Raw genomic sequence first — 25165 nt, forward strand, 5'->3', positions numbered from 1 at the left:
GGAAGATGGAAAATACTGAAATATTCAACATCTTTAGAGAGAATTTGCAGCAGACTTGATCAAATCTGCCTGTGATTCACTCACAAGGTTGTGTTACAGAGTTAAATGAGTATCATAGCTGGTTTAGAATTAGAAATCATTAAAAAAAAACGAATGAGTGTATCATGTAAATCTGTTAGTCTTATTAACGCAGACACTGGATTTTCATCAATATTATAATTGTCTGCAGCTGTGTTTATTTTTGCTCTATTCCAGAACAATGAGGACTGTCTGGACATTCAATGTCGCAACTGTTTGCTCGCAGAGGACGACAGAGACGAAGTAGCTACTCTTAGCAAACAAGTAGTGGATTTACACAAGCTATTGGGGAATCCACGTCCCCCTACCTTCTTTTTTTCTGGAGTAGCTGGATACGCTCTGACCTGATGGGAGTGTCGCCGCCTTGTCGTCTCTCCATAACCGACTGGCCGGTGCTCTGCAGGCATCCCTCCCTGAAGGGGTCTCCCCCTTCCCTGGAAAATGGAGTTAGCAGGATGCTTCTGGATGACTTAGTGGATGTTCCTATTCTTGATCCTGCCAACCAGCCATGGAGGCACGTCACTCGCGGCAGAAGTCGAAAGCAGCGTCCTTTTGCAATTGAGGTTTCCTTGGAGGTGGGAAGTCCGGAACAGATAGACATCAAACAGCTTTGCCACCCTGGATCCAGAGGTTCCGGGGGCCTTCATCCCTGAGGGATTTCACTTCAAGATCGGATCCAGAGGTATCTGCACTTTCGTCCCATATTCTGACTAACTCTCCAGTGGCTTCTACGGTGAGGGATCCACCCTAATCATTTGGGTCCCGGGATCCTGTTCAAACACTATAAGGCAGCGCTGAGGCTATGGCTGATCAAATTAAGCTCATCAAAGGTATTTACTCCCATTATTAAATTGCAACGATATCATTCCGCCACAGCTTCCCATGGTGATAGGGATATTGTAAATAGTAATTCTGTGCCTGTTAATATCTGACACCAGTGTAATGAAACAGGCAGGGAGCAGGTCTCGAACCCTCGACCTTCTAGCCCGAAGTCCGGCGCGCTATCGACTGTGCCGTAAAAGCATGCTCGTGCGGCAGAGTCGATTTCCGCGCTTATAAACCCAGGGTCGTTACACTACTCCCTCCTTTCAAAGAGCGCGTCCTCGCGCTAGCTTGCGACTCTACGTCTTACAGGAACGCGCTCACCGGCCAAGCACACGCACTGTCGTGGATGCGAGGTCCGATCACTTCTGACACCAGTGTAATGAAACAGGCAGGGAGCAGGTCTCGAACCCTCGACCTTCTAGCCCGAAGTCCGGCGCGCTATCGACTGTGCCGTAAAAGCATGCTCGTGCGGCAGAGTCGATTTCCGCGCTTATAAACCCAGGGTCGTTACAATAATTTCCATTTATAGCTCTGTTAACTCCCGTAGGGAACCCATTGTTCTTAGCTCCACCTATGTTATGAATAGTTTCATATCGAGCTATCGTTTTGCTACATGTGCTCATAAGCATTGGGGTATTGTAAATAGTAATATTGTGCACAGTTACCTGATTTCAACTACTAGCTCTGCAACTTTGAATCCAATCAGGAAGCTTATTGTGGCTAGCTCACCCAGTTCTATTGACTCGTGTCTTCATGGATACTCCTGTTGTTTTCAAATCTCGCAGAGGGCTTTGAAATTTTTTTTTTTTCACCTTTATTTAACCAGGTAGGCTAGTTGAGAACAAGTTCTCATTTGCAACTGCGACCTGGCCAAGATAAAGCATAGCAATTCGACACATACAACAACAGAGTTACACATGAAATAAACAAAACAGTCAAAAAAACTGTAGAAAAAAAGAAAACAAGTCTGTATACAGTGAGTGCAAATGAGGTAACATAAGGGAGTTAAGGCAATAAATAGGCCATGGTGGTGAATTAATTACAATATAGCAATTAAACACTGGAATGGTAGATGTGCAGAAGATGAATGTGCAAGTAGAGATACTGGGGTGCAAAGGAGCAAGATAAATAAATACAGTATGGGGATGAGGTAGATAGATGGGCTATGTACAGGTGCAGTGATCTGTGAGCTGCTCTGACAGCTGGTGCTTAAAGCTAGTGAGGAAGATATGAGTCTCCAGCTTCAGTGAATTTTGCAGTTCGTTCCAGTCATTGGCAGCAGAGAACTGGAAGGAAAGACGACCAAAGGAGGAATTGGCTTTGGGGGTGACCAGTGAGATAAACCTGCTGGAGCGCGTGCTACGAGTGGGTGCTGCTATGGTGACCAGTGAGCTGAGATAAGGCGGGGCTTTACCTAGCAGAGACTTGTAGATAACTTGTAGCCAGTGGGTTTGGTGACGAGTATGAAGCGAGGGCCGACCAACGAGAGCGTACAGGTCGCAGTGGTGGGTAGTGTATGGGGCTTTGGTGACAAAACGGATGGCACTGTGATAGACTGCATCCAATTTGTTGAGTAGAGTGTTGGAGGCTATTTTATAGATGACATCGTCGAAGTCGAGGATCGATAGGATGGTTAGTTTTACGAGGGTATGTTTCCCAGCATGAGTGAAGGATGCTTTGTTGCGATATAGGAAGCCGATTCTAGATTTAATTTTGAATTGGAGATGCTTAATGTGAGTCTGGAAGGAGAGTTTACAGTCTAACCAATACACTTAGGTATTTGTAGTTGTCCACGTATTCTAAGTCAGAGCCGTCCAGAGTAGTGATGCTGGACGGGCGGGCAGGTGCGGGCAGTGATCGATTGAATAGCATGCATTTAGTTTTACTTGCATTTAAGAGCAGTTGGAGGCCATGGAAGGAGAGTTGTATGGCATTGAAGCTCGTCTGGAGGTTAGTTAACACAGTGTCCAAAGAGGGGCCAGAAGTATACAGAATGGTGTCGTCTGCGTAGAGGTGGATCAGAGAATCACCAGCGACATCATTGATGTATACGAAGAAGAGTCGGCCCGAGAATTGAACCCTGTGGCACCCCCATAGAGACTGCCAGAGGTCCGGACAACAGGCCCTCCGATTTGACACACTGAACTATATCAGAGAAGTAGTTGGTAAACCAGGCGAGGCAATCATTTGAGAAACCAAGGCTATCGAGTCTGCCAATAAGAATGTGGTGATTGACAGAGTCGAAAGCCTTGGCCAGATCGATGAATACGGCTACACAGTAATGTCTTTTATCGATGGCGGTTATGATGTCGTTTAGGACTTGAGCGTGGCTGAGGTGCACCCATTACCAGCTCTGAAACCAGATTGCATAGCGGAGAAGGTACGGTGAGATTCGAAAGGGTTTGTAATCTGTTTGTTAACTTGGCTTTCGAAGACCTTAGAAAGACAGGGTAGGATAGATATAGGTCTGTAGCAGTTTGGGTCTAGAGTGTCGCCCCCTTTGAAGAGGGGGATGACCGCGGCAGCTTTCCAATCTTTGGGAATCTGAGACGATACAAAAGAGAGGTTGAACAGGCTAGTAATAGGGGTTGCAACAATTTCGGCAGATAATTTTAGAAAGAGAGGGTCCCGATTGTCTAGCCCGGCTGATTTGTAGGGGTCCAGATTTTGTAGCTCTTTCAGGACATCAGCTATCTGGATTTGGGTGAAGGAGAAATGGTGGGGGCTTTGGCGGGTTGCTGTGGAGGGTGCCAGGCAGTTGACCGGGGTAGGGGTAGCCAGGTGGAAAGCATGGCCAGCCATAGAGAAATGCTTATTGAAATTCTCAATTATAGTGGATGTATCGGTGGTAAGTGTTTCCTAGCCTCAGAGCAGTTGGCAGCTGGTAGGAGGTGCTCTTATTCTCCATGGACTTTACAGTGTCCCAGAACTTTTTTGAGTTTGTACTACAGGATGCAAATTGCTGTTTGAAAAAGCTAGCCTTAGCTTTCCTAACTGCCTGTGTATATTTGTTCCTAACTTCCCTGAAAAGTTGCATATCACGGGGGCTGTTCGATGGTAATGCAGAACGCCACAGAATGTTTTTGTGCTGGTCAAGGGCATACAGGTCTGGAGTGAACCAAGGACTATATCTATTCCTAGTTCTACATTTTTGACGGGATGAGGTCAATGTCATTCCAGGATACCCCGGCCAGGTCGATTAGAAAGGCCTGCTTGCAGAAGTGTTTTAGGGAGCGTTAAACAGTGGTGAGGGGTGGTCGTTTGGTCGCAGACCCATTACGGATGCAGGCAATGAGGCAGTGATCGCTGAAATCTTGATTGAAAACAGCAGAGGTGTATTTGGAGGGCGAGTTAGTTAGGATGATATCTATGAGGGTGCCCGTGTTTACGGATTTGCATCTGAGCTCTCCTTTATTTTCAAGTTTTCTACTCCGCTAGCCAGCACCTCGCCTAAATGGGTGTGCGTTTATTTTTCTTCTGGATTGTACGGATTTGGGGTTGTACCTGGTAGGTTCATTGATAATTTGTGTGAGATTGAGGGCATCAAGTTTAGATTGTAGGATGGCCGGGGTGTTAAGCATGTCCCAGTTTAGGTCACCTAGCAGCACGAGCTCTGAAGATAGATGGGGGGCAATCAATTCACATATGGTGTCAAGGGCACAGCTGGGGGCAGAGGGTGGTCAATAGCAAGCGGCAACAGTGAGAGACTTGTTTCTGGAAAGAGTCCCGCCTCTCAGAATATGCAGTATATGCAAAGATAGACCACAGCCTGTCATTTTCAAATGGGAACAAATTAGCCATGGTGGGCAGAACAATCCAGGAGGTGGGCAGAGCCAAGCACGAGCTAGCGAGATCCTATTGGTGCGTTCTAGCACATATTTGCATATTTCCGTAGCGGACGCCTACTTTGTAAAGTGCGCATGTGCAATATCTCAATTTGCCTTTGCACTCTTTCTAAACAACGCACATTTTTTAAAACTTTGGCATATGGTAAAGTCTACAAAACCTTGTCCACTCCGGTGAAATATGTCTCATTGTCCTATCTGTTGTGTTTCTTCTTCTTCTATGATATCATGATGGTCTTCAAACAAACGTTTAAAGTGCATGCCGCCACATACTGTGCTGGAATGTAGGTTCAATCGTGATCTGCCCAATTTTGTATGACCATGAAAATAGAATTCTAAACCAAATAAATCCTTAACCTTTCCACACCCTCCCCACTCCCCCCAAAAACCTCCCTAAACCCACTAAACTTTATCTACAGTGGGGCAAAAAAGTATTTAGTCAGCCACCAATTGTGCAAGTTCTCCCACTTAAAAAGATGAGAGGCCTGTAATTTTCATCATATGTACACTTCAACTATGACAGACAAAATGAGGGGAAAAAATCCAGAAAATCACATTGTAGGATTTTTAATGAATTTATTTGCAAATTATGGTGGAAAATAAGTATTTGGTCACCTACAAACAAGCAAGATTTCTGGCTCTCACAGACCTGTAACTTCTTCTTTAAGAGGCTCCTCTGTCCTCCACTCGTTACCTGTATTAATGGCACCTGTTTGAACTTGTTATCAGTATAAAAGACACCTGTCCACAACCTCAAACAGTCACACTCCAAACTCCACTATGGCCAAGACCAAAGAGCTGTCAAAGGACACCAGAAACAAAATTGTAGACCTGCATCAGGCTGGGAAGACTGACTGGTAAGCAGCTTGGTTTGAAGAAATCAACTGTGGGAGCAATTATTAGGAAATGGAAGACATACAAGACCACTGATAATCTCCCTCGATCTGGGGCTCCACGCAAGATCTCACCCCGTGGGGTCAAAATGATCACAAGAACGGCGAGCAAAAATCCCAGAACCACACGGGGGGACCTAGTGAATGACCTGCAGAGAGCTGGGACCAAAGTAACAAAGCCTACCATCAGTAACACACTACGCCGCCAGGGACTCAAATCCTGCAGTGCCAGACGTGTCCCCCTGCTTAAGCCAGTACATGTCCAGGCCCGTCTGAAGTTTGCTAGAGAGCATTTGGATGATCCAGAAGAAGATTGGGAGAATGTCATATGGTCAGATGAAACCAAAATATAACTTTTTGGTAAAAACTCAACTCGTCGTGTTTGGAGGACAAAGAATGCTGAGTTGCATCCAAAGAACACCATACCTACTGTGAAGCATGGGGGTGGAAACATCATGCTTTGGGGCTGTTTTTCTGCAAAGGGACCAGGACGACTGATCCGTGTAAAGGAAAGAATGAATGGGGCCATGTATCGTGAGATTTTGAGTGAAAACCTCCTTCCATCAGCATGGGCATTGAAGATGAAACGTGGCTGGGTCTTTCAGCATGACAATGATCCCAAACACACCGCCCGGGCAACGAAGGAGTGGCTTCGTAAGAAGCATTTCAAGGTCCTGGAGTGGCCTATCCAGTCTCCAGATCTCAACCCCATAGAAAATCTTTGGAGGGAGTTGAAAGTCTGTGTTGCCCAGCAACAGCCCCAAAACATCACTGCTCTAGAGGAGATCTGCATGGAGGAATGGGCCAAAATACCAGCAACAGTGTGTGAAAACCTTGTGAAGACTTACAGAAAACTTTTGACCTCTGTCATTGCCAACAAAGGGTATATAACAAAGTATTGAGAAACTTTTGTTATTGACCAAATATTTATTTTCCACCATAATTTGCAAATAAATTCATTAAAAATCCTACAATGTGATTTTCTGGATTTTTTTTCTCATTTTGTCTATCATAGTTGAAGTGTACCTATGATGAAATTTACAGGCCTCTTTCATCTTTTTAAGTGGGAGAACTTGCACAATTGGTGGCTGACTAAATACTTTTTTGCCCCACTGTGTGTGTGTGTATATATATATATATACTACATTACCAAAGGTATGTGGACACCTGCTGAACATCTCATTCCAAAATCATGGGCATTAATATGGAGTTGCTCCCCACTTTGCTGTTATAACAGCCACCATTCTTCTGGGAAGGCTTTCCACTAGATGTTGGAACATTGCTGCAGGGACTTGCTTCCATTCAGCCACAAGAGCATTAGTGAGGTCGGGCACTGATGTTGGGCGACTAGGCCTGGCTCTCAATCTGCATTCCAATGCATCTCAAAGGTGTTCAATGGGGTTGAGGTCAGGGCACTGTGCAGGCCAGTCAAGTTCTTTCACACCGTTCTCGACAAACGATTTCTGTATGGACCTCGCTTTGTACATGGGGGCATTGTCATGCTGAAACAGGAAAGGACCTTCCCCAAACTGCTGCCACAAAGTTGGAAGCACAGAATCATCTAGTATGTCATTGTATGCTGTAGCATTAAGATTTCCCTACACTGGGACTAAGGGGCCTAGCCTGAACCATGAAAAACAGCCCCAGACCATTATTACTCCTCCACCAACCTTTACAGTTGGCACTATGCATTGGGGCAGGTAGAGTTCTCCTGGCATCCGCCAAACCCAGATTAGTCCGTCGGACTGCCAGATGGTGAAGCGTGATTCATCACTCCAGAGAACGCGTTTCCACTGCTCCAGAGGCCAATTGCGACGAGCTTTACACTACTCCAGTCGATGCTTGGCATCGCACATGGTGATCATAGGCTTGTGTGCGGCTGCTACCAGAGGCAGTTTGGAACTCGGTAGTGAGTGTTGCAACGAAGACATACGCGCTTCAGAACTCGGCGGTCCCATTCTGTGAGCTTGTGTAGCCTACCACTTCGCCGCTTAGCCTTTGCTGCTCCTAGATGTTTCTACTTCACAATAACAGCACTTACAGTTGACCGGGGCAGCTCTAGCAGGGCAGAAGTTTGACAAACTGACAATGATGGTGCCAAGTTGAAAGTCATTGAGCTCTTCAGTAAGGCCATTCTACTGCCAATGTGTGTCTATACAGATTGCACGGCTGTGTGCTCAATTTTGTACACCTGTCAGCAACAGGTGTATAAAAGGGGTGTTCACATACTTTTGTATATCTTGTGTATATAGGGTTATATGGCGGTGCAATTAACCCCTTTTTTTGTTAACAAATGTGCAATGCACTTTCTAAACTGTTAAACACAGCAATACGCAATATTGCGTCTAGTCTGCCAGAAATCCACACAAAGTAGTAGAAGGCAGGTCGGTATTGTGGAACTTGCTCAGCTAGCTACATGTAATATGTTGAGAAATTGATCAAATAGAAAGCTCAAATTCTTCTACAGCTGAAGAGGCTGAATCTGCGAAGAACGAGGAACACAGAGGTAACATTAGAAGTTAGCCGTGTATCAAAGAGACTGGTTGAATGTACATTTTAGTTAGCTGCCTAGTATTGTCATACTTGAGTAAAAGTAAAGATACCTAATAGAAATGACTAAAGTAAAATTGAAAAACACCCCGTAAAGTTGCTTTTACATGAGACATTCTATCATTACTTTTACTGAAGTATGACAATTGGGTACTTTTTCCACCACTGATATCACCATTTAGAAAAATACTACCTAGCATCTTGAGTGAAAGTCTAAAGTTAGCTATCTGGTTTTAAATGTACTTAAAGGGACAGTCTGCAGTTCCTACATACATTTTTGGACTTTGAATAATAATTATATTGTAGCGAAAGGACAAAATGGGAAGGAAATCCTTTTGGTGTGATCAGTAGGGTGTTTGCCTTTCACTCCAGAGACCTGGGTTCGCTTCCCTGCCCCGCCGTTCGCTACATTGGTGTCAGAAGTGGGATGGCTGCTGTGAGACCATCGGAACGCACGGCTCAGACTTGTGAGACGGCTGAGAAGTCGAAGCACAGGGATGTGTCTTCCTGTTTGGAGGGGGCAGTATATCAATCCTTATATGAGCCACATTACAATTCCCACCAAGTTGGTTAACCCTATTGGCGCAATATGTAGGGTGTTTGCCATTTCACACTAGCGACCCGGGTTCCTTTTCCTGCCCCGCCGTTCGCTACTATATGTACTCATTGATTCTTGAAGAATGCAACCTATGCCTCCATAAGCTTTTTTTATGGTCTTAATTTAAGGTTCGGGTTATGAATAAGGTTAGCAGTGTCGTTGGAGATGTGTGGATACTGATAGGATCGAAAGAAAGGCAGCGCTGCTCTCTGTGCTTCTCTGTACTGGCAATAGAAAGAATAGAGTTCAGCATACCACCACCCCGCATACAGTGGGGAGAACAAGTATTTGATACACTGACAATTTTGCAGGTTTTCCTACTTACAAAGCATGTAGAGGTCTGTAATTTTTATCATAGGTACACTTCAACTGTGAGAGAAGGAATCTAAAACAAAAATCCAGAAAATCACATTGTATGATTTTTAAGTAATTAATTTGCATTTTATTGCATGACATAAGTATTTGATACATCAGAAAAGCAGAACTGAATATTTGGTACAGAAACCTTAGTTTGCAATTACAGAGATCATACGTTTCCTGTAGTTCTTGACCAGGTTTGCACACACTGCAGCAGGGATTTTGGCCCACTCCTCCATACAGACCTTCTCCAGATCCTTCAGGTTTCGGGGCTGTCGCTGGGCAATACGGACTTTCGGCTCCCTCCAAAGATTTTCTATTGGGTTCAGGTCTGGAGACTGGCTAGGCCACTCCAGGACCTTGAGATGCTTCTTACGGAGCCACTCCTTAGTTGCCCTGGCTGTGTGTTTCGGGTCGTTGTCATGCTGGAAGACCCAGCCACGACCCATCTTCAATGCTCTTACTGAGGGAAGGAGGTTGTTGGTCAAGATCTCGCGATACATGGCCCCATCCATCCTCCCCTCAATACGGTGCAGTCGTCCTGTCCCCTTTGCAGAAAAGCATCCCCAAAGAATGATGTTTCCACCTCCATGCTTCACGGTTGGGATGGTGTTCTTGGGGTTGTACTCATCCTTCTATTCCTCCAAACACGGCGAGTGGAGTTTAGAGCAAAAAGCTCTATTTTTGTCTCATCAGACCACATGACCTTCTCCCATTCCTCCTCTGGATCATCCAGATGGTCATTGGCAAACTTCAGACGGGCCTGGACATGCGCTGGCTTGAGCAGGGGGACCTTGCGTGCGCTGCAGGATTTTAATCCATGACGGCGTAGTGTGTTACTAATGGTTTTCTTTGAGACTGTGGTCCCAGCTCTCTTCAGGTCATTGACCAGGTCCTGCCGTGTAGTTCTGGGCTGATCCCTCACATTCCTCATGATCATTGATGCCCCACGAGGTGAGATCTTGCATGGAGCCCCAGACCGAGGGTGATTGACCGTCATCTTGAACTTCTTCCATTTTCTAATAATTGTGCCAACAGTTGTTGCCTTCTCACCAAGCTGCTTGGCTATTGTCCTGTAGCCCATCCCAGCCTTGTACAGGTCTACAATTTATCCCTGATGTCCTTACACAGCTCTCTGGTCTTGGCCATTGTGGAGAGGTTGGAGTCTGTTTGATTGAGTGTGTGGACAGGTGTCTTTTATACAGGTAACGAGTTCAAACAGGTGCAGTTAATACAGGTAATGAGTGGAGAACAGGAGGGCTTCTTAAAGAAAAACTAACAGGTCTGTGAGAGCCGGAATTCTTACTGGTTGGTAGGTGATCAAATACTTATGTCATGCAATAAAATGCAAATTAATTACTTAAAAATCATACAATGTGATTTTCTGGATTTTTGTTTTAGATTCCGTCTCTCACAGTTGAAGTGTATCTATGATAAAAATGACAGACCTCTACATGCTTTGTAAGTAGGAAAACCTGCAAAATCGGCAGTGTATCAAATACTTGTTCTCCCCACTGTATATATGGTCATAACTCAAGAAGTCCCAGAGATCCAACTCTAACTTTGTGCCAGTAAAACAGTCCTATTTGTGATATTCATTTTCATACTTTGTAATGCACATTTCTTAAATGATTTTTAAAATCTTGCATAATGAAATATATTACTCATGTTAGAGCACACAGCTAGTTTCAAATTACATCAAGATTACTTTTGTGTCACATCTAGATCAACAGTTATGGTATCTTGCAATGCTCCTGTGTAGGGCCAAAATGTAATAAATATGGCAACTTTAATTATTTCTCAAATATGATTTGAGTGTACAAACACTGCTCATTACATTTGACATTATAGTCATTTAGCAGATGCTCTTATCCAGAGCGACTTACAGGAGCAATTAGGGTTAAGGGCCATAACATAGACTGACCAGGCGAATCCAGGTGAAAGCTATGATCTAGGTCTGAGCGAAATATCGAATTAATTCAAATGTATATTTTTTGTGCGATATTCCAAATGCTTGTATCGTTTTTAAGCGTTTATGTCCGCTTGTTCTCATGTTGTAATTTTGGTTTTGTCTCCTCTCTTTCGCTCCTTCTGTGCTGTGTACACCTCCCCATTTACACCAGAGAGCTGTATATAATGAAGAGATGCACTTCTCTGCTCTAACAATGGGAGTCATTCATGGCGACAGATAGATGCCAAAAGGTTGAACGTACATATTGTTAAGATCCTAAGAAAAGCCATGCGTTAAACATGAAACGTAACCGTTAAATTAGATCTGTAAACGTGCAAACCCTATGTTACGACTATTAGTGAACATTTACACGTTCAATTCTTACTTTACATCCGAACATAGCTAGTTGAAGTTAGCTAGTCAAGCAAGCAACTCTAGCCCAGTCGTTAGTTGCTTTGCAGCTTCCAGTTTCATTTCCAAAATAAAAGTCTAGAGCTTGTGTGCGCCGCCCTATGGAACTCCCAATCGCAACCGGATGTGATATAGCCTGGATTCGAACCAGGGACTGTAGTGACGCCTCTTGCACTGAGATGCAGTGCCTTAGACCAATGCGCCACTCGGGAGCTCCAAATAATGACGTTATACCCGTAGATGGCGTAGTATAGACTTGGGCTAAATTACTTGTGTGTGAATGATAAAGACACAGAAGAGCCTTGTCTAGAATAACCGCCTGAGCTGCAAAATAGAAAGTAAATATGATTTAGGCCTATTCCGCTCTCTAAATATGCCATGCTGTTGTGTTATTTTATGGCCATATAATTGCATAATTTATTTGTTATAGCTGTGTGGGGCTACTGTGGTGATCATGTATCCTAATGAATCACACATTTTCCAGTATTTGGGAGCACGGACTGTTGGCCTTATATTAGGCATTTTGACTGTTGCATTTGTGAATTCCACTCTGTATGTAGGCTTGTTATAACCAGCTGCATTGCACAACCCCATCATGCGGAGGCTATATCCATATCAATAAATGAGACAAAACAATAAATATATTAAGTCTTGGCTATAACCTGTCCTGAGCCAAATAACCAAGGGGTCCCAAATGGTCAAGACTAGCTATAGCCTATTCTTACTGCCAGATCTGTTTTCCCTACCTGTTCAACTATTTTGTTTGAAATGTATTTAGGGGCCTGTGAGCTAGGGTCTCTTTTTTTAAGGGGCCTATAATAAAAACAGTTATAAAACACAAATAGAGTTCTATAATTTTTCCGCAAGACACCTGCACCCAAAATGATAGCCTGAATTGCAATGCCTACAAGTTGAAGGCCTATTTAATTTTTTGGATAGGCCTACATTAAACATTGAATTATTAAAGTGATAGGCTAAAGAACTTTGGAGAATTTATATAATTTTGATACACACATGGATTTCAATAAACAAATGGATAAGACTGTTTTATTCTCTTTGATTTAGTTCCTATTGGAACTCAGACAAATGACAGAATGGATGACATACTAACTGACTGAACTGAATGAAGGATGAATTAAATGTTCAAATATGTTGGAATGTTGAGTTGCACGCATCATGCATGCTCTGCACTTTATTTGGCTAATATGCAAATAGTCCTACATTAGTGTATAATGACTCTGTCTGCAGGCCTCCAGAAGGGCATCTTCTGAGGCTGAGGGGTGCTTTTCTGAAGGCGCGTGCTGCTGTGGTGCTGCATGGAGATCACAAGCTCTTCAACTGGGCAGCAGTGTTGCGATGGAGGGAATAGCCTATACAGAGACTACCGAAGACCACTGTAACAGAGTTATTGTAAAGTGTGGGAATAAGCTTATGCCAGACTTAGCCTACATTTAACCTCTTCCTTGTTCATTTCAATGTTCATGACCCGATTCATATAAATCATGTCAAATTATTTTACATTCATATTAACCTCTCCTACAGAATATGTTTTGGCAAGCTTTTCAGTGATATAATAAATGTTAAAATATTCTATAAAAAAGTATTTTGAGTGGCTTAGACTCCAGTGGTCATACATAATTCATAGATTCACCAAACATCTATTATTATACGTTTCATTATTCCTGGTATATACTACTGGTTATGATTGCAGACAAAGCCCAGAGAATGGGATGGTGCAATATTGAATTAGTCATATTTTGATAAGGTGCATGCATGGGGATGTCCACATGCTGTAGAGATACACCTAGCGGACTGAAACTTCACTGTTGAAGGAATAATACAGCTAGTGAGATATAGACGTGCGCTGGCAAACAAATCCATTACATTAGCTACCTAAATGGGAAGTAAACTCAATTGAGTAATAGAGAATGGAGACTTTTAACTTGAAAACGTGCAGGATACCACTTTCTGGTTTCCCTGACTTCTTTTGTTTTTATACTGTGTTGTGCTTGTTCTGTAGCACTGCTCACAGACCGTTTGGTATAGTTGTTGTTGGTGAGACGAAATTGCCAAAACTCTGAAAGGTATTATTGTATGTCAGAATTGCAACACAAGATTTGTTCAAGCCTAAAAGGTTGTATGTGTTTGTATGTTCACAGATTCAATTTTATGTTTCATGTTTCATGCATGGCTTTTCTTACAATCCTAACGATACGTACCTTTTGGCAGCTATCTGGCTCCATAGTCGTTGTCCCAAAGGCGGGAATGCAAGCTTAGGTCCAAAATAAACCCATAGAAATGCATTTTAGTGAAAGTGAAACCTCTTGCTTCGCCTCTTCCTTTATGGTTTACACACAAGCCCCTTCCTGCCTTTCACGCCAACAAAATTGAGAGATCACATGTTCCTCTCTGACAAGCGGTTTCAACTCGCTATTTGAGGTTTGGTCCAACAGAATGGGTCATATGGACACTGAAACACATTGAGACATTACTGTAATAGAGGAGAAGTTGACTTTTCTATCAATACCCTTTTTATGTCTCAACGACTCACACCAGAGAATACTCATTGAGAGTATCAATGAACATTGATTCTGCTCAGTTAGTCGCAAGCAGCATTGGGCTACAGCTAGCAGCATTTTAGCCAAAGACTGTTATACAAGTCTAATCTGTGTTTTATAAACGTACAATAAGCATAAAACAAATTCATGCAAGGAATTGGCAACTCGATTCTGAGAAATAAGGTAGACCACTTGATTTCAACATCTGAACAAAGTGGACAGGCCAACATGCTTTTTGAACAGTTGAAGACAGACAAAATGGTGTGTTCATAACAATTCAACTGTTCTCCTTGTTAGCTAGCAAATAGATCCAAGTTGGCTAAACATGAAATATAAAGATTAGCTGGCAAATCACTAGCACATGGGCCTGATTAGGTTTGGATTCTGATCTTTAACTATTATTAATCATTAGTTATATTATTAATCATTAGTTATAATAGAGACATGAGGGGTGCCATAAGTAAGCTTGGGAGGGGCTAATTGCAGGGAAAACGGTCACATGTGGCAGTACTGATAAGGGAAGGAACTGTGTATTGCCCTTATCACTTAGCTTCCTGCTTAGCAATAACATCCCATGTTTAGTGATGAGGAGTCTCCACCCAAAGTGAGGTACAGTGGGGAGAACAAGTATTTGATACACTGCCGATTTTGCAGGTTTTCCTACTTACAAAGCATGTAGAGGTCTGTCATTTTTATCATAGGTACACTTCAACTGTGAGAGACGGAATCTAAAACAAAAATCCAGAAAATCACATTGTATGATTTTTAAATAATTAATTTGCATTTTATTGCATGACATAAGTATTTGATCACCTACCAACCAGTAAGAATTCCGGCTCTCACAGACCTGTTAGTTTTTCTTTAAGAAGCCCTCCTGTTCTCCACTCATTACCTGTATTAACTGCACCTGTTTGAACTCGTTACCTGTATAAAAGACACCTGTCCACACACTCAATCAAACAGATTCCAACCTCTCCACAATGGCCAAGACCAGAGAGCTGTGTAAGGACATCAGGGATAAAATTGTAGACCTGCACAAGGCTGGGATGGGCTACAGGACAATAGGCAAGCAGCTTGGTGAGAAGGAAACAACTGTTGGCGCAATTATTAGAAAATGGAAGAAGTTCAAGATGACGGTCAATCACCCTCGGTCTGGGGCTCCATGCAAGATTTCACCTCGTGGGGCATCAATGATCATGAGGAAGGTGAGGGATCAGCCCAGAACTACACGGCAGGACCTGGTCAATGACCTGAAGAGAGCTGGGACCACAGTCTCAAAGAAAACCATTAGTAACACACTACGCCGTCATGGATTAAAATCCTGCAGCGCACGCAAGGTCCCCCTGCTTAAGCCAGTGCATGTCCAGGCCCGTCTGAAGTTTGCCAATGACCATCTGGATGATCCAGAGGAGGAATGGGAGAAGGTCATGTGGTCTGATGAGACAAAAATAGAGCTTTTTGGTCTAACTCCACTCGCCGTGTTTGGAGGAAGAAGAAGTATGAGTACAACCCCAAGAACACCATCCCAACCGTGAAGCATGGAGGTGGAAACATCATTCTTTGGGGATGCTTTTCTGCAAAGGGGACAGGACGACTGCACCGTATTGAGGGGAGGATGGATGGGGCCATGTATCGCGAGATCTTGGCCAACAACCTCCTTCCCTCAGTAAGAGCATTGAAGATGGGTCGTGGCTGGGTCTTCCAGCATGACAACGACACGAAGCACACAGCCATGGCAACTAAGGAGTGGCTCCGTAAGAAGCATCTCAAGGTCCTGGAGTGGCCTAGCCAGTCTCCAGACCTGAACCCAATAGAAAATCTTTGGAGGGAGCTGAAAGTCCGTATTGCCCAGCGACAGCCCCGAAACCTGAAGGATCTGGAGAAGATCTGTAGGGAGGAGTGGGCCAAAATCCCTGCTGCAGTGTGTGCAAACCTAGTCAAGAACTACAGGAAACGTATGATCTCTGTAATTGCAAACAAAGGTTTCTGTACCAAATATTAAGTTCTGCTTTTCTGATGTATCAAATACTTATGTCATGCAATAAAATGCAAATTAATTACTTAAAAATCATACAATGTGATTTTCTGGATTTTTGTTTTAGATTCCGTCTCTCATAGTTGAAGTGTACCTATGATAAAAATTACAGACCTCTACATGCTTTGTAAGTAGGAAAACCTGCAAAATCGGCAGTGTATCAAATACTTGTTCTCCCCACTGTATGTATACTACTACGGGTGAAACCATATTTTGGTCTGTTCAGCTGTTCGATCCTTTTGGAAGAAAAAACTTGGTTTGAGCTTTCATAGTGTCCGTTGAGTTCTTACTATGATAATTAGAACCTAACAGGCCTAAGAGATTGTTGATGAGACCTGTGTTCATTTTTTATAGGCTAATGCCTGCTACAATAAGTTTGTCATTATTAGTGAATGTGTATTATGCATGGTTCTAGTTAAATTTGTTACAAAAAAGGGTATTTTCATAGACCGACTTGAAAGCCAGAGCAGTGATTATTGCTAAAAAAAGCAGGTTAAACTATTTTGATGAATTAATTAAATGATTAGTGGGTACTATGTTTGTCGAAGGCTTATATTCAGCCTAGGTATAACTTCACAAGCCCTGAATTCATTTGATTACCTCTGACTGTTTGAAATGCAGTGTAATTTACCTTTAATTGTACAACAACGCTTATTTAGAGAAAACATACATTTATATATATATATATATATACACACACTACCGTTCAAAAGTTTGGGGTCACGTAGAAATGTTCTTGTTTTTGAAAGAAAAGCAAATTTTTTGGTCCATTTAAAATTACATCAAATTGATCAGAAATACAATGTAGACATTGGTAATGTTGTAAATTACTATTGTAACTGGAAACGGCAGATTTTTTATGGAATATCTACATAGGCGTACAAAGGGCAGCATCCCGGAGTCGCCTCTTCACTGTTGACGTTGAGACAGGTGTTTTGCAGGTACTATTTAATGAAGCTGCCAGTGGAGGACTTGATGCGTCTGTTTCTCAAACCAGACACTCTAAAGTACTTGTCCTCTTGCTCAGTTGTGCACCGGGGCCTCCCACTCCTCTTTCTATTCTGGTTAGAGCCAGTTTGCGCTGTTCTGTGAGGGAGTAGTATACAGCGTTGTACGAGATCTTCAGTTTCTTGGCAATTTCTCGCATGGAATAGGTTTCATTTCTAAGAACAAGAATAGACTGACAAGTTTCAGAAGAGTTGAGTTGATAAATTCTTATGTATATTTTCAATGAAGCTTGGATCATCATTATTTGGACCGTATAGGTTAATAAGCCATATCTGTTTATTGTCCAATAACATATTAAAAATAATCCATCTACCTTGATGATCTGTTTGGATAATTTGCACATTTAGATCAAAATTACTGTAAATTAATATCGTCACCCCTTTTGAATTTCTTTGCCCATGGGAGAAATATATTTCGCCCCCCCCCCGTCCTTTTTCCATAAAACTTCATCTAAAATTGTTGAATGAGTTTCCTGTAAACAATAGATATTATATTCCTTCTCTTTTAGCCAGGTAAATACTGATTGTGTTTTCTTATTATCAGCTAAGCCTGGCTATACTTATTTCACCAATTACCATAATGAGATACAAGTTTCAATTCTATTAATCATAATATATGTTTGTAAACGAACCATTAAAAAGTAACATGATGATTAAGTGTCTATATAGCTGTACCATGATATTTGAATTGCTACTAAGCAAACCTCCAATTGGTCCCCACTATTCCACCCGCTAAAACCCCTCATCCCGAGTTAGGTTGTCATCCCAATGCCCGGAAGAACCCTCCCCCCCCCCCGACCCCCCCAGATCCCATGGCCCCGGAAAGACCGGGACCCATCCTTCGATAAGAGCACACAGTGCCACCCACAGAACAGAAGCAGATCAACAGCCAAATGCATTTCCATCACCCTCACCTCGATTTGTATTATATATAGCCATTAAAAATACATATATTTAAAAAATCATGTTTATCTTATTTTCCATAATTAGCTATTAATATTTGTAGTAATGTAGGCAGTTTATGCAAAGGATTTTTACCTCTCACCAGTCTCGCCATTGTCAAAATTACATTATGGCAAGCAATTATTATTTTGGAAAACAATTATAGTGATTCATCATATATTGTCCCTAACATCTTTTACTCCTTCGCAACAGTTGTGGGATACACACACAACCCCTTTCCCTCACAACAACCATAGACTCAGATTCTCAACTGTTAACAGTTGCACCATCCCAGAGCCCAACTCAAGAAAGGTCTTGATTTACGAATGCATATACAGTTGCAGCTGTATGAGAAGGCCTGCAAAACTGAGCAAAAAAATTGGCAGAATTGATTAACCATTGTCACGTCCTAGGTGATGGAGGTCAGATATACCCCCTTCTCCTGAGACCCTGAAACACCCACACATGGTCCCCCGTAGTGACCATATTCACAAGCATCTCCGTGCAGTCAGACCTTTGATTTTGTGCCACCATGACCACAATAATATGCCCCCTCTCTGAATGTCCGAGTGTGACCCCCTCCCCATGGGTTACTGCAGCTAGTGTTGCCAGCACTGCCACTGCCTGGGTGGGGGCACCCCACCGGAACCCACACCGGCTAGGTACAAGGTCGTAAAGGTTCTCAATAGCAGCTTTGAGAATTTCCTTCCTTTGTGTTCCAATTAGTCATATTTTCATATTTTTTTGTTGTATTATTACAATCCATAACAGGGCTAGAATTGTGTTTTTCATTATTTGCGTCCTCTATGAGAACTTACACATTTTTAGAATCGCCATGGAGTAGTCATTGTGTCTCTGAACAACTGGTTATCAATATACAGTTTCAGCCACAAGAGCTACGGGTTTCCCTTTTGTTAATGGGATTTATCTGTTAATTGAGTGATTAGAATATTCCACCCTGAAACATATAATTGTATGGAATTGATTAGAATGTATAAAATCATAATCAATAAATGTGTAGTCCTAGTCAGAATTAGGGTAAAACAATATAGCTCATGTTTATGTCTTTATGGTATTTTAAACACAGACTGTCTGAGCAAAATTCGGTGCCGACCTGACTAGAGATTTGGGAGAGAATGGGGAGTACGTCTCAAGGTCAAGGTCTCCCTAATCTCTGTCGGCTGGGTAGTGAGACAGTATGTGCATGTATGTGCGTAGGATATCTGTTTGTGTGGAAGTATGTGCGCAGCTATAAAATGGATGTCTTTGTATTCTTGACTTTAGAACGTTCTCTGAATAAACTGTACCAACCTTTTGCATAAGCTGAGTCTTTGACTAATTATTATTATACGCATGGTCTTACAAACCTCGGAAATTGGTCAGAGCTAGTGATTGATTGTTATTATCATTGGGATTGGAAATTCTCGTGACACCTTTCAACCTATTTTCCTTGAAAATTGGATACAGGACTTTGCGCCATTCTGCAATTTCCTTCGGGAACTGGTCATTCATGCCTATTTTCATGCCAGCAAGTATTTTACCCAGGCTTTTAACCAATATTTTATCTTTAAAGAAAGCAAATTAGGCAACGATTGGGCGTTCATACCTCTGCCTGAAGCTGTGTACACGTTCGAGTTAGATTTTGTCAATAGCTTCGCGTGGGATCTGAAGCGCTGTAAAGAGGAACTCTCTAACTACACATTAAGGAACGTCTTTCTCTTGGATACCTGTAAGTAACTGAAGCAAAGACAGTTGAAGTTGGATATTCAACGGATATTCGCGCTTTCAAACCTCAATAGCTTTCAAACGAACCACTTGAGCCACAGACTCCAAATAAGTGTAATGATGTTGGAAAAAGTGGTCTTATGTGTAGGACCAATGAGTGGACATTCTGAACCTTGTTTGTAGTCAGTAGGTCACATGACCAAGGAGCTATTGAAATTTTAAAGTTTGAAAAATTCATGTAAAATCGAGTGAGATGAAAATGGACAAACTAAAGGGTGTGCAATGTGTAGGCCCACTGAGTGGAATTCTGAACCTTGTTTTGAAGTCAGTTGGTCACATGACCAATGAGCTATTGAAATTCAAAAATGTAAATACATAATTGAAAATAGTGCAAGATGTAAATCGACAAATAAAAGTGTGTGTCTATGCCATCGGGTTAGCTACAACCAGTTTTGAAAGTTTTAGGAGTAATGGTTAAAGAGCTATTGAAATTTGAAAAATGTGTCACTTTGTTGACATCCCTAACTGCTGTTGGTGGACGCAAGGAAAACTACAGGCGAATATCCAAACTGAAACTGTCTTTACCTCGGTCTGTAAGTACCAGCTTTTCTCTCATGGGTCTAGTCTATATGTCAAGTAAGGCTTCTCTCAGAACGATGTTCTCCTTTTTAAGTTAATTAACTTCAGTTTCAATCTTATTGTCCCTTATTATCCCTTTTAGCTTGTTTGTGTCTTTCTCCAATGTCGCAGGTGTTTCGTCACTCGTCTTGAAACTTGCCTTCAACTCTTTTATATCCTTACTGACTAGTTCAAGTAGTTTGTCATTTATTGATTTGAACAGATCTGGTTCGACCATTTGCCATTCACGGTGGTGAAAAGATGAAATCGTCTGTGTCTGTAGAAGAGTCACTTTTTCGTTTTGAAATAGGTTCTTACTCTCCGTTATGTTTGGGTGTTGCTTGTTTTCGTAATATTTGTCGATACATTTCTCTAGTGTTATGATTTGTTTTGTGTTGTTATCCAGATTGAAGGTTATTACCCACCAGATTGTGTAGCGCTAATATTTAGTCTAATTTACCGATATTTAATATTTCGTTTTTATCATGAGGTGGTCTACATAATTGTGTTCAGTCCGCCATCTTGAAGTGTTGGCTAAAGCATAAACGTCAACCTGCATTTGGAACATTAAATAAATGTGCACCGCAGCTAATAGCCAAAATATTTACATATGTTTCTTGCTTTTTCTCTGTTTTCCAGGTTAGTCCTTGTCTGTCCATGCCAGCCCAGCTGAGATTGTATCTATGGATTCCAAAGGTAATTAACCAGAATTGTTCAAATGTTCAACCCTTATACAGGCCATAACTGTAGAATAAGCTACTAACGTTAGTTATATAAACGTTGTGTTATACAGAGGACAGGACTACTGGTTAAAATGGAATCAAGTCTGGAATTTGTTATGCTCCTATATATATGCATCTATTTTCCCTGTCTGACTCCTCTCTCAGAACGTTTATTTTTTAAGGAGGCTGGCCCTGCAAAGAGGCCAGATCTCTCCATACCTACACAAGGAACTTCTTTCCAGTCCACCAACACTGCTCAGGATGGCAGCAATGTCATATCACCCATGATCTCTGGCAGCCAAATAAGAGACATTAATTATTACATCAGTGTGGCCTCGAAGGGTGGTGGTAAGTTACCTTAAACTTCTGACTCATTAAATTGAATACATAAAGTACTACTTACTATCTGGTGTTGGGAAATTTTACACACGTCCCAGATCTTTTTGTCGCTCTCTCGCTTTTTCTCGTTCCAGATGAAGAGACGTCTCCTCATTCTGAAGGTAATAACACCCTTTACAAACCATCTAAGTTTTTTTTATTTTTTATACAGTAATTACTTTTAACTTTACATGCAAATCAGACACTAAGTGTGTGAATCTTTATATATTTTTGGTGGATGTCACAGCTCTTTGAATATAAGGGCACGCACAAGCTACTGAGCATAGATTTCTGTTGACAATCAAATCTATCGTCTTCATGTTTTGATGTATTTTTCTGTCATTTTGTTTCTTTCAGATATACATGTTGAAGACCACTGTCAAAAACTAAAAGACTATCTGAAGATTAACAGAAAGATCAGTACTATTCAGGAGGGTTTAGCTCAGCATGGAAACTCCAAACTGCTTAATGACATCTACACAGCGGTTTATATAACAGAGGGGGAAAGTGGAGAGGTCAATAATGAGCATGAGGTAAGACCGTTTGAAAAAACAGCTTTACAAGAAACTCCAATCCTATCCAACGACATCTTCAGATCCATAGTTGGGAAAGACAAACCTATCAGAACTGTGCTGACAAAAGGAATCGCAGGCATCGGAAAGTCGGTCTCTTTGCAAAAGTTTGTTTTGGACTGGGTTGAAGGAAAAGCAAATCAGGATATAAAATTCATCTTTCCACTTCATTTTCGGGATCTAAATTTGATGAGGGAGAATAAAAGTTTGATGGACATTCTTCATCCTTTTCTTCAGACAAAAGAAGCAGGAATCCTCAACAACAATGAACACAAAGTGTTATTTATCTTCGATGGTCTAGATGAGTGTCGACTTCCTCTAGACTTCCAGAGCAACAAGATCTTGAGTGACATCACAGAGTCAACTTCATTGCATGTGCTGCTGACAAACCTCATCAAGGGGAATCTGCTCCCATCTGCTCGCATCTGGATAACCTCCCAATCAGCCACAGCCAATCGCATCCCCCCTGAGTTTGTTGACAGAGTGACAGAGGTACGAGGGTTCAATGACCCACAGAAGGAAGAGTTTTTCAGAAGGAGATTCGGTGATCAGAAACTGGCCAACAGAATCATCAAACACATTAAGTCAATACGGAGCCTCCACATCATGTGTCACATACCTTTGTTCTGCTGGATTTTAGCCACTGTCCTGGAGAGAATGAGCAAAACAGAGAGTGGAGAGATCCCCAAAACCCTGACCCAAATGTACACACACTTCCTGAACATCCAGAGAATGCTAAGGAAACGAAAGTACCCTGGAGAAAATGAGCGAGATCCACTCTGGTATAAAGCGAGCATCATGTCACTGGGAAAACTGGCCTATCAGCAACTGGAAAAAGGCCATCGGACCTTCTTTGAAGAGGATCTGACAGAGTGGGGCATTGATGTCAGAGAGGGGTCCATTTTTTCAAGGGTTTGTTCAGAGATGTTCAATACAGAGTTTGGATTGTACGAGAGCAAGACGTACCAATTTGTGCATCTGAGCATCCAGGAGTTTCTTGCTGCTGTGTATGTTTTCATCTCATTCAAAACCAACAATGAAAATCCAATGCTAAAAGAACAACACTGCTCCAAAGGCAAAGAAATCTACTTAAGTGCAGTAGATAAGGCCCTTCAAAGTGAGAATGGGCACCTAGACCTTTTCCTCCGCTTCCTTCTCGGCCTCTCGCTGAAGAGCAATCAAGATATCTTACAAGGTCTACTGATAGAAAAAACAGGCACCTCACAGACCAATGAGGAAACAGCCATGTATATCAAGATGAAGATCAAGGAGAAGCCCTCTCCAGAGTGTTGCATCAATCTGTTCCACTGTCTGAATGAGCTGAATGACCATTCCTTACAGGAGGAAATCCAAAGCTACATAAGGTCTGGAAGTTCCTTGTTTGCCAGACTCTCATCTGCACAGTGGTCTGCTCTGGTTTTTGTGTTGCTGACTTCCACGGACGAGCTGGAAGTGTTTGACCTGAAGAAATACATCAGATCGGATGAGTGTCTTCTGAGGCTGCTGCCAGTGGTCAAAGCTTCTAGAACCGCTCTGTGAGTATTTGGTCAAATCGATGTACTGAAAGTTAGCAAATGAACATTCCAAATATGCTATTACTTGATGGTAATTCAATTTCGTAGTCCCTGGACGAAACCATACTACTGATCTATTCAAGTGAAGATAATTAAGTTCTATAAGTAACCACCATGTTACCCGTTCTAAATTTGTTTCGGATAGGACACCAATGTGTACTGTCTCTTTAAAATGCCATGGTTCATTTGTGCAGTGTTTTTCGCGCTATGAAGGAAGTTTTGGAGACAGAAGATGCCACCTGATAACTCATTACATTTGACAATATATTTTCCCAGACTCAATGGATGTAAACTTACCTGGAGATGCTGTGAAGCACTGGCCTCAGCTGTCAGCTCAAAGTCCTCTAGTCTGAGACAGCTGGACCTAGGAAACAATGACCTGCAGGACTCAGGAGTGAAAAAACTCTGTGCTGGACTGGGGAATCCACTCAATAAACTAGACACACTGAAGTAAGACAATCTTCTGAGCGTGAAATTAGATTTTAAATGCTAGATAACCATATTTACGGCCAACAATGAGTTGTGATTTTTACTACCATTTAGTGTACAGCCCTGTGGTTAAGCGTATGCCATTTAATTGTAGAATGTCTCTCTTCAGACTGTCTCAGTGTAATATCACAGAGGAAGGCTGTGCTTCTCTGGCTTCAGCACTGAGGTTAAACCCATCACACCCAAGAGAACTGGACCTAAGTGGAAATAACCCAGGAGACTCGGGTGTAAAAATGCTCTCTACTGTACTCAAAGATCCACAATGTAAACTGCAGAAATTGAGGTGAGTATTCTGATCAGTGGAATTAAACAAAAACAATTGCATTAGAAAAAGGTGACTGTGGAGGTAGATTCCCATTGACCCGGCGAAGGAACACCTGAGTAAGAATCCTAGCTTGGTTTCACCTTTTTACCACGTTACCATTACTTTCCCTTCCTTATGGAGACATCAACAGAAAGTTGAAAGTCGATATGCTTTTAGACTGTCACACATTCAACAATGTGTGTTTCGTAGTAGATTTGACTAATTTGATAAAAATGTATTCAGAATGTCCAAATAGATATATGAAATGTAAATCAGACATGCTCCTCTGTCATGTGGAGAAAACAAACAGAAGACCATTTGATGTGCAACATTAAGGACAGTACACCTTCCACAGTACACCTTAATACAGGATTAAGACATGTTCAGCATGCACCTGTCTAAACACAAGCAGCAGAATTCACGTAAAGTAAACCGGGAATTTTTACCTCATCAAATCTGAAGTTTAGTTGCTAATTGTTTTCCTCAAATTATGGCATGAGTATTGCCTGTGTGGTTCATATAAACATATATAACAATCATTGATTTCTTTAAACTCATGAAACCAGTTATAGTCTAGCATTAGGGCCAGGATGATACCAGCATTGCGACAGTATCGTGGCAAGGAAACAAAATACAAAGCAGATGTAACTTCTTTAGGAAAACAGCCCTAATGTTGGAAACAAATCTCATTATGTTGTCATCCAGAGTCACTTGTATTTATTTTCCAAGCTAT

The 25165-nt window shown here is 41.9% G+C and overlaps 1 protein-coding gene across 6 annotated transcripts in view; it reads left to right on the forward strand.

The window, feature by feature from the left end:
- The first annotated feature begins 294 nt into the window (after nt 1-294).
- The window catches only part of LOC139556097 (NLR family CARD domain-containing protein 3-like), a 30303-nt gene continuing 5432 nt past the window's right edge, over nt 295-25165 (forward strand). For 2 of the 6 annotated variants that reach the window (XM_071369630.1, XM_071369635.1), the window contains exons 1-7: nt 19329-19779; nt 21033-21089; nt 21281-21463; nt 21589-21615; nt 21851-23600; nt 23916-24089; nt 24238-24411. In XM_071369630.1, coding sequence (XP_071225731.1) covers nt 21077-21089; nt 21281-21463; nt 21589-21615; nt 21851-23600; nt 23916-24089; nt 24238-24411 — 2321 coding nt within the window. In that variant the 5' untranslated portion in view covers nt 19329-19779; nt 21033-21076. Of the gene's footprint in view, nt 909-14656; nt 14676-19328; nt 19780-19890; nt 20369-20392; nt 20412-21032; nt 21090-21280; nt 21464-21588; nt 21616-21850; nt 23601-23915; nt 24090-24237; nt 24412-25165 lie in introns of those variants that run through there. The other 4 variants (XM_071369632.1, XM_071369634.1, XM_071369631.1 and 1 more) reach the window with 4 other exon arrangements.

This window comes from Salvelinus alpinus, chromosome 27 (genome assembly GCF_045679555.1).
Source record: "Salvelinus alpinus chromosome 27, SLU_Salpinus.1, whole genome shotgun sequence".
Classification (NCBI taxonomy): Eukaryota; Metazoa; Chordata; class Actinopteri; order Salmoniformes; family Salmonidae; genus Salvelinus; species Salvelinus alpinus.